General features: G+C 56.0%; 1 protein-coding gene across 1 annotated transcript in view; it reads left to right on the plus strand.

The window, feature by feature from the left end:
* Positions 1-2,402: 2,402 nt before the first annotated feature.
* VSTM2L (V-set and transmembrane domain containing 2 like) overlaps positions 2,403-17,286 on the plus strand; it is a gene marked incomplete at both ends in the record, with an annotated part of 34,905 nt that continues 20,021 nt past the window's right edge. The window contains one exon of the mRNA XM_082856491.1: positions 2,403-2,523. Within this exon, the coding sequence (XP_082712617.1) occupies positions 2,403-2,523 (121 nt within the window). The remainder of the gene's footprint in view (positions 2,524-17,286) is intronic.

Genomic DNA, 17,286 nt, shown 5'->3' on the forward strand with positions numbered 1-17,286 from the left:
AATACTTTCGTACCCAAGACAGCTGGTCAACCCAGGATAGCCTAAATACCACCTCTGAGTGGGAAGGAAGTGAGAAGTAAATTAATCAGGCAATAAATAAATAAATAAAAGGCCACTTCCTCCAGATAATATGGGCGGGAATGAACTAGGACAGGGTTTTGTCCTTCTGCGGTGCTGAAAGCAGTGCCGCGCCACCGGTCCTGTGAGGGCTGTCAGTTGTGCAGAAACAGTATTTGTAAGTGCGTGACACTTCAGGGTGCTGAGCATAGTTTCGAATAAACTGTATTGTTGCTGGTGACCACAGGCCCCAACTGGTGTGCTGCCCGCCATACTATTGTAAAGGGGTGTGCATGACGGAGTAAAGACAGGGGTGGAGGGGTGGAGGGAGAAGCTGTCCTTCAGGCTCTAACTTCATTCTCAAAGTTGGGGTGCTGTCCACAATGCGGGATCCACCTATGTGTGGTGTGGAGACGGATGTGGGCCATCTCAGGCGCTGACTCCCATTCGGCGGGGGCGAGGGAGGAAATCAGAAGTTCAGTCCTTGATGCTGAACCTGCCCATCTAAGAGGCCGCGGAGGTGCGGTCGGTGAGCTTGAAAAGATGGGTGTCCGTGGGGCTTCCCTTGGGGCACAGTGGTTGAGAATCCGCCTGCCAATGCAGGGGACACGGGTTCAACCCCTGGTCCGGGAAGATCCCACATGCCGCGGAGCAACTAATCCCGTGCACCACAACTACTGAGCCTGTGCTCTAGAGCCCGTACGCCACAACTACTGAGCCCGCGGGCCGCAACTACTGAAGCCCACGCGCCTGGAGCCCGTGCTCCACAGGAGAAGCCACCGCAATGAGAAACCCGCGCACCGCAACAAAGAGTAGCCCCCGCTCACCACAACTAGAGAAAGCCTGTGTGCAGCAACGAAGACCCAGCACAGCCAAAAACAAATAAATAAATTTATTTTTTTTTAAAAATGGGTGTCGGGGTTAACGCTGTCCTCCTCCGTGGTGCTGAAACAGCGGCGGACACGGCCGTCGCGAATGATGCCTGGCAAAGCACAAGGGATGAGAGCAGGAGGGACCCTGTCCGGGAATCAGGGACTTAGCCCCAGACTCGCTGTGGGGCCTCAGATAAGCTACTTCTCTGATTTAATGTGCTTAATCTTCTTTTAAATGGGGCCACAGTAGGTCCGCCTTGTGTCTGTACTGAAGGTCTGTCCCAGCAGCCCCAGTTAAGCAGTTGGAGAAGGAATCGGAGTATCTCGTTGCATTCCTGCTCTTGGGAATGAAAACGGCTTCATTCACTACCACCTCCTTCCCCCTCACCACCCGCCCAACATTCCACTATGCCCACCTGTCCGAAGAAGGGAGCCCTACAGTCCAGAAGGGGGCGATCCAATCCACTGTGCAGGGCCCAGCATCTCTAAGCTAGAAGAAGACCCAGCAACTAGCCTGCCTTACGCCCACTATTACAGACACGAAAACTGAGTCCCAGAGAGAGGAACAACAACAGTAATAACTATTGAGCTCCTACCACGAAGGCGGCATTATGCTTAGCGCTTTACACACATGATTTTGTAAATCCTCACCAGGATCCCTGAAGGCAGCTATTATTCCCACTTCTCAGTTGAAGACCTTGAAGCTCAGACAGGGGTAGACACCCGGACACGATCACACTGGGAGCCAAAGGCAGGCAGGTCTAACCAGGTCTAACCAGGTCTCCTGTGCCTCAGCCCAGGTTCCCATCCCGCCTCAGCCCAGGTTCCCATCCCACCTCAACCTCACCTCCACCCCACCCCCACGTGCCTCCCTGACCCCGGCACCGCCCTGCTAGCAAAGTTGAGGAGACCCTCCTGAGCGCGCTGGGCCTGGCGGCTGGTCGACTGGTTTTTCCCCTTTTCCCGATGGAGAGCATTTCTGTTTCTGAAGCCAGCGGTGTTATGCTTTGCAGGAACCGGGTCCCTGGGGTGGCTTCCTCCACCCCATCTCGCCCCCGCCTGCTCTCTCCAGCCGGGGAAGTTGCGGGTACCGCTTTAAAAATCCCAGCCTGGGCAAAACTTTGATGATAAATCAAGCGACAGATCCCTCCGCCGCCGCCTCCTCTGGGCGGGCGGGAGGGAGTGGGAGGGAGGGGGTGCGGCGGCAGCGGCACCGAGCGGCGTGGCCTTCCGCGGAAGGGAAGAGTCCCGCAGTCGGAGACGGCCGGCAGGGCGTGCGCTTGCTAACCGCAGCCGGGGCTGGGCCGGAGCCGGGCGAGGACTGGAGCCGGAGCCAGACCGGGTTCAGCGGGCGAGGGGCAGCAGCCGCAGCGGGGCAACCAGGCCGCACCGGGCAGGGGACGGCGGGCGTGGTGTCTGCGGTCTCCTGAGCCCCGATGTGAGGCGGCGGCGCCCCCGGCCCGAGCGCGCACCATGGGGGCCCTGCTCGGCGTGGCGCTGGGCGCCCTCCACTACCTGGCACTTTTCCTGCAACTCGGCGGCGCCACGCGGCCCGCCGGCCACGCGCCCTGGGACAACCACATCTCCGGCCACGGTGAGTTGGGTCGCCGCCCTCGCGGACTTCCACGCCAAACCCCACCCTGGGCCGCGCGTCTCCAACTTGGCCGTCCCCGGGGTCGAACCCGTGCTGCCGGTGGCGGGAGTCCCGGGGCGCCTCCTGCCGGGTCTATGGACCGGCCCTGGCTCCCTGGCCACCCCTGCGGAGGAGGGGGCACCCCCTATGCCCCTCTCGCGGAGGGCTCTCTCCAACCCCCCCCACCCCCCCACCCAACTCCCTGCGATACACACACCTCCACGACCACACACATATTCACAGCCATGGACACACAGCCACACTCACTGCTTTCTCACACTCACAACTCCTTCCCTCACACATCTCCAGACACCATCTCAGATCCCCCTTCTCACTCATATGCTCACTACACACACAGCAGGCACTAGGGCTGGAGCACTCAGACCCTGCCAGCTGGCACCCAAGCGCACAACTCCTGCCTGCCCGCCTGCCTGCAGACACACTGGCATATACAAACACTTTGTGAACACACTCTGCTCACCCACCGCTCTCCACCCATCTGCCTTTCCCCTTTTTGGGTTTAACCCCACAGCTGTCCTTGTCCCTTCCCTCTCCACACCTCCCCCACTGGGAAAGGTCCTGGGGGACAGAAGACCCCACCTCTTGAGAACTGGTAGCCTGGGCTGCAGCCACCCCTGTCAGGTGGGTGGCATCTTGGGGACGAAGGCTTGGTGGGAGCCCCTCGAAGACATTGGAATAGTTGGCATTGTTGCTTCCAGCCAGAGGCATGGAAAGGGAAGAGGGAAGCCAGGAGCTTTTGTCTGCCTCTGGGGAGGCGGGGGGACAGGAAGCCCCTGCCATCCCTCAATAGGGTACCCACCCGTCCTCATCTTTGACCCTGGAGGACTGAAAGGTGGGAAATCTCAACTCAGCCACTGTGAGAGCCAGGGAGCAAGAGAACATTCCCAGCACTGGTTGCCTGAGTGTCAGAAGCTCCTTCTAGCCCCGGAGGAGCCCGAGTTGGCGGTAGAGTTGGATTGTCTGAAGCTGGCAGCTCTGGGGGCGCCCCTTGCCCCCATGAGCCAGGCTCCTTCCGGTATGGGGACCAGGGCATAGATGAAAATGGAGACACTTTGTCCATCCATCTCTTCCCTGCAAAGGCTTCCAATCTGGTAGGAGAGGCTGCAGCACCAATGCTGGGCACTGTATGCCCAGGGCTGGGGAGAGGTTTGCACAAATGGCAGAGAACTGGGTGATTTATTCTGATGGAAAAGAGTGAGGGCCATGGTAGTAGGTAATCAGAGAAGGCTGCTGGGGCATGATGCATGAGTGGAATTGCTTCGGAAAGTAGGGGGCGCTTCCAAAGCCCTTCTCAGGGACTCTGCTTTTGGGAACCATGACTCCCTGCACCCTTCTTCCTTACCATGTTAAATAGAAACCGCTCTGTGTACCATTTACGTACCCTTCTTATCCTTCATCTACTTTCTACCGACCTGGCTGCAGTGGTGGTAAACAGGGGAAGGCTTATTTTGATCCTTAGTTTACAAATGGAAAAATCAAGGCTCAGAGAGGTAAAGGGACTCGCCCAAGGTCACACAGTGAGTGAGTGGTTGAGCTGAGACTGGCCCCAGGGTTGTTGGGCAAAGACACTGCTTTTTCCAGGACATTCATCTCCCTGTCAGATTCCCTCCCATTCAAGGGAGACTGGGAATTCCTCCTTCCGCTCCCCTTCTGGCTCCGCTCAGTTCGCTCAGTTCCTTGGCACAGTTGGAACTTACACTAGGAGGGTTTTCCAAGCAAGGGCTTTCCTGAGTTTGCGGTCCCGAGACATACAAGGACTGGGGCTCTGAGGTTTACCATCATCCTGTCCCTGGATCACCAGACCCCTAGGATCTGGGTGCCACTCTGTCATTCCTGAGGCCCCAAGGTGACCCCCCCATAGGAAAGCAGGGTTTGCCCTTTGTGTGGCAGTCTCTGCCTGCCCCCTGGTGCCAGGCGTGCTTAGGGCACAGCTCTGCCCCACTAGCTGTAACGTCCCTGCTGAACCCTGGGGCGGGCCAGCGGAGGCCCAGAGGAGGGGTTGGATGTCAAGGACACAGCACTGGCTGCGGGGGAACCTGGCTTCTCTTAGTGACCCGCCATGCAGTTCTGGGCCAGCGAGTCACCGCTCTAGGGCTCGTTCTGTCCCCCAAGAAGCGAGGAGGCCAGGCTGCTCTGCAGGGGCCAGACTGCTGCCATCTCCCAACACTGCCAGGTTCAAAGTCACCAAGTAGGAGATGCCGAGGAGCCCCCGTGCTGCCCCTTTGCCAAACGCCCAAAACCACGGGAAGGGTTTGGAGCCACTCACTTGATCACAAAAAGAAACTGTTATTAATGATAGTGAGACACGGCGGAGAAGTGGGTCATGTCTAATAGCCGCTTGTGTTCAGGAGGAGAATACCAATTTAATAAAAGCTACGCGTGCCGAAAAAGCCCAGAAATTGCTGTTTAGCAGATTGCAGCCTGATCATTTCATTATTCCTGGGCTCCGCGTGTCCTCAGCTGATTCAGGAAACGTGGCTGGGTCAGGCAGGTGTCTCTGCGTCTCGGGTAGGGGTAGGAGGCTGGCAGCGGGGATCCCGGGGAGGAGTCCATTGACCCCAGCCGCCTGGTGGCTGCTCGCCTCTCCAGCTCGGTCCCAGCCCAGCCGCCAGGCTAACGCCTTCCGCCTGCTCGCCCCGGGGCTTGTCACAGGGAAAGCCTGGGGTCAGATGGGTCCGCAAGGACATCTATCTCGCTTCCCCTCTCCCTGCTACCTCCACTCAGTCCGCTTCGCAGAGGGCTTTTTAAAGGCATGAGGAGTGAATGGGGAATGAGTGGTACCTGCCTCTTAGGGAGCCCTCAGGGAAGTGGGAGGCGGGGGTGGTGATGGTCAGTGTCTATGCCCAGTAGGTATTCAATTAATGGCAGCTACTTGGATGTTTCCTCATCAGACAGGGTTAGCTCATTGCCATGAGCACAGCGGGTGGGAGGAAAGGGAGCTGACATTTATGAACTGCCTACTGTGTGCCGGGCGCTACCAAACCCCTTGCCAGTGTTAACTCACTAAGGCTGACATTATTCGTGCAAGGCTGGTGCTGGACATACGAGGAAACAGGTTAGAGAGGACCAGTGACTTGCACAAGGTCACTGAGTCTGTACAGAGAGCTGGGGAGCTGTGCCTACACTGAAGGTGTGTCTGGCAGTTCTGCTCTGGGCCTGCCTCCTCCGGGACAGCCTTGAGGCAGGCTTGGCCAGTTGTGTGATGGGTCTCCTTCCTCTGCCCGGCTCTGCCCAAGGGACTCCCTTCCACTTCCCCAGAGAACTGGTAAGGCCGTGGGTTCCACCAGGAGGAGCCAGTAGCTCAGAAAGGCGATGGGATCTTGCTGAGGCCACATGCAAGTTAGAAGCAGGAAGCTGGATTAGCCGCCTTCTCCAGGACTCTCTAGATCTTGTCCACGGCAGGCAGGATCTTGTCTTCTTTTTTTCTGGCCACATTGCATGGCATGTGGGGTCTTACTTTCCCCAGACCAGGGATCAAACCCATGCTCCCCTGTGGTGGAAGCTCCGAGTCTTAACCACTGGACTGCCAGGGAAGTCCCCGGAAGGCAGGATCTTTATGAAGATCTCTGTGCACCTCTTGCATTGCAATCACCCAGGGAGTTTGTTAAAATGCAGATCCTGGGGTCCTCCCCAGACCCATTGGCCAAAATGATTGTTGATGGGACCCTGGAATTTGCATTTTAATAAGCTCCCGAGATGATTACCAAGCAGCCTGGAGTCTGGGAGCCACTGCCTTAAGTATTCACTCAAACCTGATGAGACATGTAGGGATGGGAAATTGTCTGGTGCCAGGGGCTGCTGGATTGGTCTGGTTTTACAGGGGAGGAAGAAGTCCAGGCTGGAGCAGGTATGTGGACCCTCAGAGGAGCCCCAGGAAGCCTTACACTGCAGCAAACATGCATCCTCCCGCCCCTGCCCTGACACACACAGACACACAGACACACACGCGCGCGCGCGCACACACACACACACACGCACACGCACACGCGCGCGCACACACACACACACACACCCTAAGCCAGCACCTTCAATTATTAATACACCCTGCAGCAGACAAAGATCCTGGTTTGGCCTGGCGCTTTGTCCATTGAGTGATTCACTGTCCTGAGGTTTTCTCTGTTGCCAGGAGGGAGCAGCGGGGCGCTGGGGGAGGGGGCGGGGGCCGCCGGGCCATTTGGCAAACAGCCTGTGCACTAAAAAATGACTCTGGCTTTCTCGCATTCCTCAACGAACTATAGGTATCTCCCCATCAGTAAGCTGGCTAGTTTGGTGGCTGGGAGATGGAGAAAACTGAGTGCTGTCTTCTGAAGGTTATGATGTTAAAAATGTGTTCGCCGTTGTCTCCGGTGTTGGTGATTATTCTATCAATTACACCCGTAAACACTCCGCCTTGGGCTGAGGGTTTCCCGGCCTCCGGTAGGGAATTGACCCTCGCAAGCGGTTTTCCCCAAGTCCTTCACACCAATTGCTTTTGACACTTTGCCTATCAGCGGCTCCCTCAGCCTTTTCCCCAAGCAAGGGGAGCCACAGGCAGCCGGCAGGACGGGGAGTTTGGCTCGCTGCCACCCTGACAGCAGGGGTGTTGGGGAAAGTCTCCTGTTGACAAACAAGTGGGCAGGATCGGGGGTGCCAGGAGAGTGGTCCCTTCCCACCCACCAGCCACCGAGGCAGGAGATAGAGCGCTTGGAATGAGTCACTAAGGCTCAGGCCAAGCCAGCAGGACCTCTGGGACCATCTCCTTCTACCCATCTAACAGAGGGGAAGACCAAGGCCACGGGCAAGAGAGCGTGTGCCCAAATTGCATGGGAGGTTAGTGCTTGGCTTTTGGGATCACCTGACCCAACTCCATACAAAGAGAGTGAAAATTCTACGCAAGCAAATGTTTATTGTCATGCCAGGGCCGTAAATGGCATTGTCCCATTTGATCCTCATAAGAACCCTAAGGGGAGGGGACTTTCCCTGGCCCGATGTTTTCATGAGGAAACTGAGACGTGGTGAGGTTAAAGGCTTGCCCAAGGTCACGCACCTAGCAAGTGTTGGAGCCCAGAGCGGAGCCCAGAATGTGGCTCCAGGGCCCACGCTCACAGTGCTGTTGTGTCCCAGAGAGGACGAGGGAGAGGCCCAAGGTCACGAGACTTCCTGTGGTGGAAGGAGTGAGCATGGTGACCTCCACATTCCATGCCCCAGCTGTGCAGCAGCAGACGTGGCAACCCCCAGACCAGGACCCTGCCTCAGTGACTTTCCAGCTTCTGCTGGAGGTTGAGAAAATCATATGCGTAAGGAGAGGAAGTACGTGGTGTGAACAGTGATGTTGGCACCCACGTGAGGGGCAGGTGTCAGAAAGAGGGGAAAGGGGACATGAAGCAACCCCACCTCCTGGTGCTTGGCCATGACCTTGGACTTCAGGGACTGAACCGGCTGTTGAGGGGGTCGTGGGAAGAGTCTCTCGGCCCCGAAGGGGATTTGGGGCCAGCTGGCTATACAGTGGCCGGCATCCGGCCACTCTCACCACTCCCATTGTAATGACCGGGGGTACAGGTCAGATTCCCTTGTGTCCTGGTACCCTCCACAATGCCCAGCCTAGGGAGGTGGCAGGGAATGACTGAACGGGTGGCAGGGAGGATAAGGCAGAGGTCTAAGGTCTGAAATTCTTCAACTTTTGCTCATTCCAAGTCAGTATTGTTTTAAACATTCACGTAATTTTAATTTCATTAGAAATCCATGTTATTAGTAGAAAAATCACAAAACTGGAACCCCTCCTCATCCTTATTGACCACAACAAGGACATCTGGGGTGGGTAAGGCTGATTTCATCTTGCAGTGGGTGGACTCAGACCCAGTCCCTTGGGGTGCATATGAGATGCTGCAGCCTTGAGGGTAATGGGGTCCCAGGATGTATCTTCTTCTCCCAGACCCCAGTGAGATTCTTCCAACAGGAAAAGGGGCAGTGGTCTCACTGGGGGAATAAATCCGCTCCTTTCCCAGCTGGTGACCCCGGGATCCCTCTGGTACCTGCTGCTGTGGAGAAGGGAAGTGGGGATGGGGGGGCAGAGGGGCTGCTCCTCCTCCGGGTCCCCCTGCCCACCGCTGTGTCCCCTCCTCTTTCTCGAAGCCAGCAGAGGACTCAGCTCCACCATACCCAGTTGAAACCCTTCTTTAAGAAGCCCCTGGGGCTTCCCTGGTGGCGCAGTGGTTGAGAGTCCGCCTGCCGATGCAGGGGACACGGGTTCGTGCCCCGGTCCGGGAAGATCCCACATGCCGCGGAGCGGCTGGGCCCGTGAGCCATGGCCGCTGAGCCTGTGCGTCCAGAGCCTGTGCTTCGCAACGGGAGAGGCCACGACGGTGAGAGGTCCGCATACCACACAAAAAAAAAACACATAGTGGGTTAGTTTATAGAAAAACACAAACGACATACCAGTACGGTGGTACCCAGGCCCATCTGTGTGCGGGGATGACTGGACTTGGGGGCTGCTGGCCTGCAGGCCAGCCCCTCCCATCTCATACTCCGTACTCCTCATACTGGGAACTGCTGGCCTCACAGGGGCTGCTGCCATTTATTGGAAGCTTGATCATTCCTTCCTTCCTTCATTCCTTCAACGAATATCAGTTGAGAACCTGCCATGGACCAGGCTCTTTTAGCCACTGGGGACATATCAGTGAAGAAGACAGTTAAGGCTCTTGCTCAGACAACTAAACTTATAAGATACATATAAGTATAAATTGTGATGAGTTAAGAAGCAGGGATGATGTTCAGCCTGGAGAAGGGCGCTCACTCCTGGAGCAGTTAAGGTACCCAGTGGTGAGCTCCCCATCACAGAAAGTATGTAAGCTCGACCAGTCATTAGTTGGGGATGTCACGGAGGGATTCCTGCCTTCTTTCCCAAAGGAGCAAAGACTGGTGAAGTGGGCAGAGAAGGCAGAACACAGTGGGCGGTTAATAAGGATGTTTTACCCAGCAGTTTAGTGGTGGGGCTGGGACAAGGGCTTAGGTGGGCGGAGCTCCGGACTCCGGGGATGCCTGGTCCCACACAGGGAACGGACGGACGTGGTGGGAGTGGGGCCTTCGCTGCTCCCCATGTTGAGGGGTGGGGATAGCGACTCCTTTGTCATTTCAGCCCCCAGTTAAAGTGCCAGAATTGGGGCGGGGAATGGGACCTGGGTTTTTATCCACCCTCCCACTGCCTCCACCTTCTGGGTGGCTTGGCACGTCCCTGCCCCTCTCAGTTTCCCCACCTGAACAGTGCCGAGTTCTCCTAAGCTCTAAGCATCTAGAATACCTCCATCTGTATCCTCCCAAGCGCTATTCTTTGTCCTCCAATCAACAGGTGAGGATGGAGCTGACGGTGGCGTGGGATTCCGTCCAGCACATGGTGCTTAGCTCTCAGTGGCCTTTCGGGCTATGAACCGAAACACCAGCCAGCACTCATGGGGGATTTTCTCTGTGCCTCACTTCCCCCTCCTCCTCCCATCTAATCCTCACCCGGCCTGGGAGGAGGGCGCTCCCATTTTACAGATGAGGACACTGAGGCTTGGGGAGTGATGCGATTTGCCTGAGGACACACAGATGTGGGATGGCAGAGCCAGGCCTGAGCCCAGCCTGTGGCTCGTCACCCACTCATCTGTCCTTTCCCGGCTGCCAAACCGCATGGGCTTGTGGGCAGGTGCTTTGTTCCGCAGCGGCGCCCTGGATTCGTCAGATTCTCTCAGGGTCCGTGATGCCAGAATGCTGAGAAGGCCTGGGTCTGGATGAAAGAGCCCAGGGCTGAGAGTCTAAGCTCCTGGATCCAAGTCCAGCGTTGTCAGTGGGGAGCAGCGGGGGTGCGGGCGCGCCTGCCCGAGTGTTCTACTGGGGGCTGCTGTTTTTGTCTGAGCCCGAGTCTAGAGTGAATGTTCGGGTAGGGTATTTGCTCACGTGCAGTTGGAGGAGCTGTGGCCGTGGGGGAAGGGGCCTGGGAGGTCCTTTAGCGGGCTGGCCTAAGGGGCCAGGCGGGTGCCCTCTGCCTTTGCGTTAGTACCAGCCTCCCCCTCCAAGCTGATGCCCTTGGGATGCGAGGCGTGGAGGCTCTGGGAGCATCTGGAAGGTGAGAGCCGGAGCCGGGAGGGGGGCCTCGCTCAGAGCCATCAATTAGGGGGGCTGGCATTGCCCATCGGTGGCACATGCTCGCCTTCCCCTCTTCCTCCAGCTCTCTCTCCATGGGTTTCTCTCTCTTTCTCTTTCGATCTCTATCTCTGTTGTTCAGTCTCTCTCCATCTTTCTTTGTCCCTTTCCCTGTGTCTGCTCTATCCCTCTCCCTCCCTCTTCTCATCTCTCCCACCTTGGTCCTCCCTTTCCCTCTCTCTCTGTAGACACACACACACACACACACACACACACACACACACACACACACACACACGTGCGCTCCTCTCTTCAGGGGACGTCTCAGGATTACACATACACAGACTCTGCATGATGATGACACCCACACGGAGCAGGCACCCAAGAAATGTTGGTTGAATGAATGAAGCGAATAAACGAGTGAATGACCGCGTGGGGAAGCTACAAGGGACGCTGGACATTGTCTAGACCAGTGGTTCCTAATTTTTTTGGAGGTCGTGATCCTCCTGAGAGCTGGAATGTTGATGGAAACTGGATTGTTTCCTCAGAAAAATGCCACATGGTTTTGTCCAGCATCAGAGGGTTTGTTGAGGCCCCCAAAGCCCACCTGTGGTCCTCCAGGGAAGCCTTCATTTCACTGGGGAGGTAACTGAGGTCCAGACAGGAGCCAGGGCTGGCCCTAGGACACAGGGCCGGTGTGCAGCAGAGCCAGGCTCTGGAGTCCTGCCCCCCACTCCCCTACACAGTGCTCTCTTGTGACCTGGAAGAAGCTTCGTTCACTTTCCTGGCAAGTCCTTGGTGAGTGTCTTCAGGGGGTGAGTACTGGGAGAGCTAATGGAGGACAGTCAGCCAGAGGTGGGAGCCCAGGAAACAGGGCAGGTGAGCCATTGGAGGGAGGTCTCTGGAGGTTTCCAGCGAGAGTGTTTGCTGTGTCCTGGTGCAGTCAGGGACGACTTCCTGGGGGAGGTGGACTCCTTTTCTGCCTGTATCCGGGGACCATCAGGGCTGAGAGGAGACTGGTGGTCAGTAGGGAGCCTTGCCTGACTGCCTGCGTCTGGGAGGGGCTTCATTTGGAGAGTCGTGTGTGCATATCCGGAAAAGCAGGCTGCAGCTGGAGGTACTGAGAACAGGCTGGGAAGCTTGGTTTTGATTCCCGGGGCAGGGGCAGCCCTGGAGGGTTTCTGAGTGGGAAAGGCACAGGGCGTGGCTGGCGTTTGGGTGGGGATGGCCCTGTGAGTTGAAATGGGGGCTCAAACAGGCCTTGGAGGCTGGAGGGGCTCGCGGAGGAGGAGAGGCTCTTTGCCGGGGGCTGGGGGGCTGAGTTTCTGGGCTCATAGGATGATGGGGCTGGTCCAGGTGTCCAGGGAATGATGGGAATGTGGGCTCGAAAGGAGATGGAAGCCCGTGTGTGTGTGTGTGTGTGTGTGTGTGTGTGTGTGTGTGTGTGTGTGTGTGTGTGTGAAGGTACACTCGCTTCCTTTCTTGAACACCCAAGTTCCTCCCTCCTCAGATCCTGCATTCTGGTTCTCTGCTTCGTGTACGTCCTCAGAGAGGCCCGCGACCTCCTGTCAGAAGCTCGTCATGGTCACCCCAGCAGGCACCCCAGGCACCCATCAACACGCCCATCTTGACCCGGAGGAAACTGGGGCTTAGAGAGGTGTCTGGGGCCCCCCACCTAGTTCAAAGCCAGGGAGCAGAGCCCAAACTTTGTTTTCCCCCAGCCTGGCATGTTAAGGATGTCTCTGGGGTTGGGGGGGTCTTAACTGAACCCCCCTTTCTTGGAAACCTCGGGCTTGGTTCCCGGCTGAGGGCGCAGAAGGCGAGAGCAGACGGCAGGGTGTCTGTTTTGCTTTGTGAGGTTTTAAAAAAATCGTTTCCGACCTTCAAGGCGGCAGCAATTACGGCTGGCTCGCTGGGGAGCTGTTGGCTGCCTGTCAGCGGCCCCAGGAAAGGGCCCCTAATGGAGGCCCGGCAGCCAGAGCACATGGTAGTGGAAATAGCGCTCAAAACAAAGCCACACTAATGGCCTCGGGCAGGCAGAGGAGAGGGAGGGGGAGGGCAGGGGGCTGACAGCTGACAGGGGGCCTGGGGGGCAGGGGCCCTGAGACTCACCAGCTGGTCTCCTTATGCCCCCCAGAGACCCCCAGCAGTGGTTACTGAACTCCAGCTAGGTGCTGGGTGCCCCAAGCCCCATCCCAGCTCTGCTGCTTTCTGTCAAGTCCCCTTCCAGGCAGAGGGAACAGTAAGTTCAAAGGCCCTGGGGTAGGGCAGAACCCCTTCAACTAGGGCTTGTTTGGTTCTAGAATAGTCCTTGTGTTTAAAAGGCCAGGTCAGGCTAGTCTTCTAGGTGAGGAAAAGGGAGGTGGGAGCCTTGGGGAGGCAGGAGGGGGACCAAGACCCCCTGAGAGAGGAATAGCAGCCTGGTCATTGCCGTCATGATGATACTCCATGGTGTGTATGACCCTGTTGAGTGCCCACAATACCCATTCTACAGATGAGGAAACTGGTGCTCAGAGATTTGCCTGCCTCGAGGAAGTGCAGTTGGGGTTCAAAGCCAGGTCAGCTTGACTCCAGAGCCCACATGTTTACAGCTGCATTCTTGGATTTCTCAAACACGGTTGGACAGGAGTAGGAGGGGCTGGGACGGGGGCAGGAACGAGGTCCCAAGCGGGGCCAGGTGTAACCCAGGCCAGGCCCTGGCGGGGAGGGTGTGGAGGAGGGGCAGCATGGCCACTCTGCTCTCTGCCCCGCCTGCTGGGCACCCTGAGAAGCTCTGCTCTGGGGGAAGCATCCCTGGGGGCTGCCTCAGTTTTACTTCTCCGGTTGGTCTCTGCACCTGGCTTTCAGATGCCCTTGTCTCTGCCTCTCCCCTTCTGCTCTGTTCTGCATGGCCCTGGCCTCCCTGGCTCCACACTTAGTGCCTCCAGACATTGCTTGCTTTTCTCTCCTCTTCTCAGTGGATCTGGGGATGCTCCTTTCTGGGGTTCTGGGGTAACCACTCATACGATGGCTGATGCAATCTCCCTATGCTTCCTCCATTTGCCCCCTCTCTGCCTGTGACAGGCATTAGGGATGGGTACACGCCTGGGCTTTGAGATCAGACACTGTTGGGCTCAAGTTCTGGCCCCCACTCAACCTCTCGGAGCCTCACTAGCCATCGGTGCAATGGGCTTACCCCACCGGCTTTGCAGGATGCACAGGTGAGGATGAAAAGAAATGGTACCTGCACAGACATCAGGATGCCTACTTGCATTCTCCCCGTCCCTGGCTGCCCCACCCTGTCCCCGCCTCCCTGCACATTCCCACACTTGCCTTTCTCCCTCCCAAACCCTTTCATCCCCTGTGGCCCAGATGTGTGGGAAGAGGCGGCAGGAATTCCACTGGGGAAACCTGCTCAACTCCCGCAATCCTGCAAGTGCCAGAATAGTTTCACTCTCCTTAAATCTCCCTAGATTTGTAATTCCACTGCTGTCTCCTTCAATGTGCGCTGGTGGCCTTGGGAGGCACTGTGCCCGCGGCCTTAGGTGCCAGCACTGCCCACCTGGCTGTGTTGGGGCTGCCTGGCAGGGGACCTGGGCAAGTCCCCACCTTCTCTGTGCCTCAGTTTCCTCATCTGTAAGAAGACGAGGGTGATAGTGGTTACTTCCCAGGTCGTATTGGGGATTCAGTGAGATATTTTATTAAAGAAACACCTCTACAAAATGCAGTGAAATCTGATATACGCTACAATGTGGATGAACCTCGAAAACATTATGTTAAGTGAAAAAAACCAGTCCCCAAAGACCACATATTCTATTATTCCATGTATGTGAAATACCCAGAACAGGCAAATCGATAGAGACAGAATGCAGATTGGTGGTTGCCAGAGGCTGGGGGAAGGGGGAGTGACTGCTTCGTGGGTGAAGAGTTTCCTTTCGGGGAGATGAAAATGTTTTGGGACTAGATAGAGGTGGTGGTCGCACAGCATTGTGACTGCACCAAACGCCACTGACTTGCACACTTTAAAATGGTTAATTTCATGTTATGTGAATTTCACTTCAATTACAACTAAATGAATAAATAAATAAAAAGGAAACATCTTTATAAGCACATACTTGGTGTCAGGCAGTCACTTTATAAATGTTAACGCATTTAATCCTTACAACAGCCTTATGAGGTGGCGGTTATTATTATCCCCATTATAGAGATGAGGAAACTGAGGCACAGCATCTCCAGGCACTTCGCACATAGTTAGTGCTCAAAAGTGTTAGCTATTTTAATTGTTATTGGGTGGGTCATCAGCCAGGGCTGGGCAGGGGCCCCACCTGGGTGAATGTGCTTGTGTGTCCCTAAAATTCAGCAGTGAGTGGGCGTTGAGGCCCTATTGTGTCCCGAACACTGAAACAGGCTCTTCACCTGCGTGAGTTCATTTAATCCTCAAAATAAGCCTTTAAGCAATGACACATGTGGGAACCGAAGCCCAGAGAAGTGCAGCAACTTACACGAAGCCACGCAGCAAGTCAGGGTGGAGCTGCAACTGGGCATCTGCATCTGTAAATCCTGGGCTTCACCCTCCCCCAGCCCCTCTCTTTCCTCTTGGTCCCCTGCCCCTTTTGCCGACACATCAGCACTCCAGCGTGCAGAGCATGGTCTGAGGAGCCTGAGGCTGCAGAGGTGAAAGCAGCTTCTAATTGGATCGGATGGAGGCCCTGGACGAGGGGTTCTCCCCATGCAGGAGAGTAAACAGCTCCCAACCAAGGACAGTATTTCTTTGATGTCTCCTGTTTCATTCAAAATGCATGAATTCTGTATTCTATGCCATAATATATTCATGTTTGTTTTAATACAAAAACAGTGCTCTGTCCCCACTTGCGGGGAGGGAAACGAATGCCTCAGGAAGTCACTGCCCTGGTCTGAGCAGCACAGCACAGAAGGGAGCCCTCCATTCATTTCTTTGGTCATTCATTCTACTAGCGTGCATTCGGGCCTCCTCATTCCTGAAATGGGTGTTAGCCCTCCCCTTGCACAAGGCACACGGAAACTTACAGCGAATCAGACAGGATGCTGCCCCGTATAGGTGAGTGGCAGGAAAGGCAGGAAAGGTCTATGGGCCAGAGTGAGCAAGGTCTTGGAGGTACTAGCTAAAGGTGAATCGTGGGGGACTGGGCCAGCGGCCAAGGAAGCCAGAGCTGGGGACAGTGGTGGCGGTGGTTGCCCACTGATGCCCACTGGTGTCAGCTGGACCTGCATCCCAGGCCCTTCTGATCAAGAAGAAAGTTTCTGCTCGGTGCTGCTCTGAATTTAACGCCTAACTCTCGCCAGTCTCACCTGTTAATGAGAGGAATGGGGACTGAGGCTCGTAGCCTTCAGCAGGCAACCTCCCCTGGCTAGAATTTACGAACGCTATTTGGTTTTCGTAGTGTTTATTTGTACTGTTACCCTCTCTTTATGGCACGTGTTGCTGATTTTCCATTTATGGCAGCAATAAAAGTCTCCTTTTAAGCTGAATTCTCCTTTTAAGCTGAATTTATTTAGTAAAAAGGGAAAGATGCTTTCGAAAATAAATATTAAGTAAATGATAGTGCAGGTGGTACCGGGATCCTACAGAAATGGTAAAGGTGGTCCCCCAAAGGTTGGACTTGGGAAACTCTACTTCTGGTATGCCCTTTCCTGTCCTGAACACCCTCAGCTGTGCAAACCCCATCAGTGTTTAAGTCCAGTCATGTCCCCACTTCCCAGAAGCCTGACTCTCCAGGCAGACATGGGCCTGCCCTTTCCTCTCTTAGCACATGCACCTCCATCCAGAGCTTCTGCATGCAGTTGTGCCCTGCACATCTCTGTGCACTATGATTCATGGCTCTGTGAATGGTGCACACCCTGAACAACTGTACGTGCCGATCCAGGCTCAGTCCCAGCTCTTGTCCAGACTGTTCTGTGTGTTTGTCACTCCTGCAGAATGTGGGCCCCTTGAGAGTCAGGGCCTGACCTAAGCATCTTAGGAAGCCCAGCACAGGGCCTAGCTCAGGGTAGGAGTCCATGAAATTTGATCTCTTTCATTCCTTCTGCAGGGAGCCCTTGAGCCCCTGCTGTGTGCCCAGCCCCCCATCTTCCCAATAAGGCATATTGCAGTTCCTCAAGCTTTGGTACAAAATGCATTCCCTGTCACTTCTTGAGAAGGGGAAACCTGTCCACTCCAAGATGAAACAGCCTTCGTTGACTCACACCTCGATCCCTATTGCTGCAGGCCGCCTGCCAGAAGCTGGGGGCAGCCCAGGAGGAAACAAAGAGAACCTCAGGTGCCTCCCCTGGGTCCATCCCAGGGCAGGTGCCCTGCACCCATCCCTTCCAGCCTCCCCATTCCCTGGAGGCTTTTCCATCCCACTCATTTAGGTTTTCCTCTTACGGACATTTTACATCCCCTGATTTCAGGAGCTCTGTGAGACTCGCCTGTGAGCTGGGGCTTCCTTGTAAACACTCCCTCTGCAGCCCTTGTCCCTATTCTGCCTCCCAGCTAGGAGTTCCGGGGACTGCAGGCCTTCCTGACCCTGTGTCACACACCCTTTTGGCCCCTTCACCCTGCTGAGCTGGGTACAGAGCAGCCTTTCTGGAAATGGCCCTCAGTGAGTC

Source organism: Leucopleurus acutus (assembly GCF_964270905.1).
Source record: "Leucopleurus acutus genome assembly, chromosome: 16".
Lineage (NCBI taxonomy): Eukaryota > Metazoa > Chordata > Mammalia > Artiodactyla > Delphinidae > Leucopleurus > Leucopleurus acutus.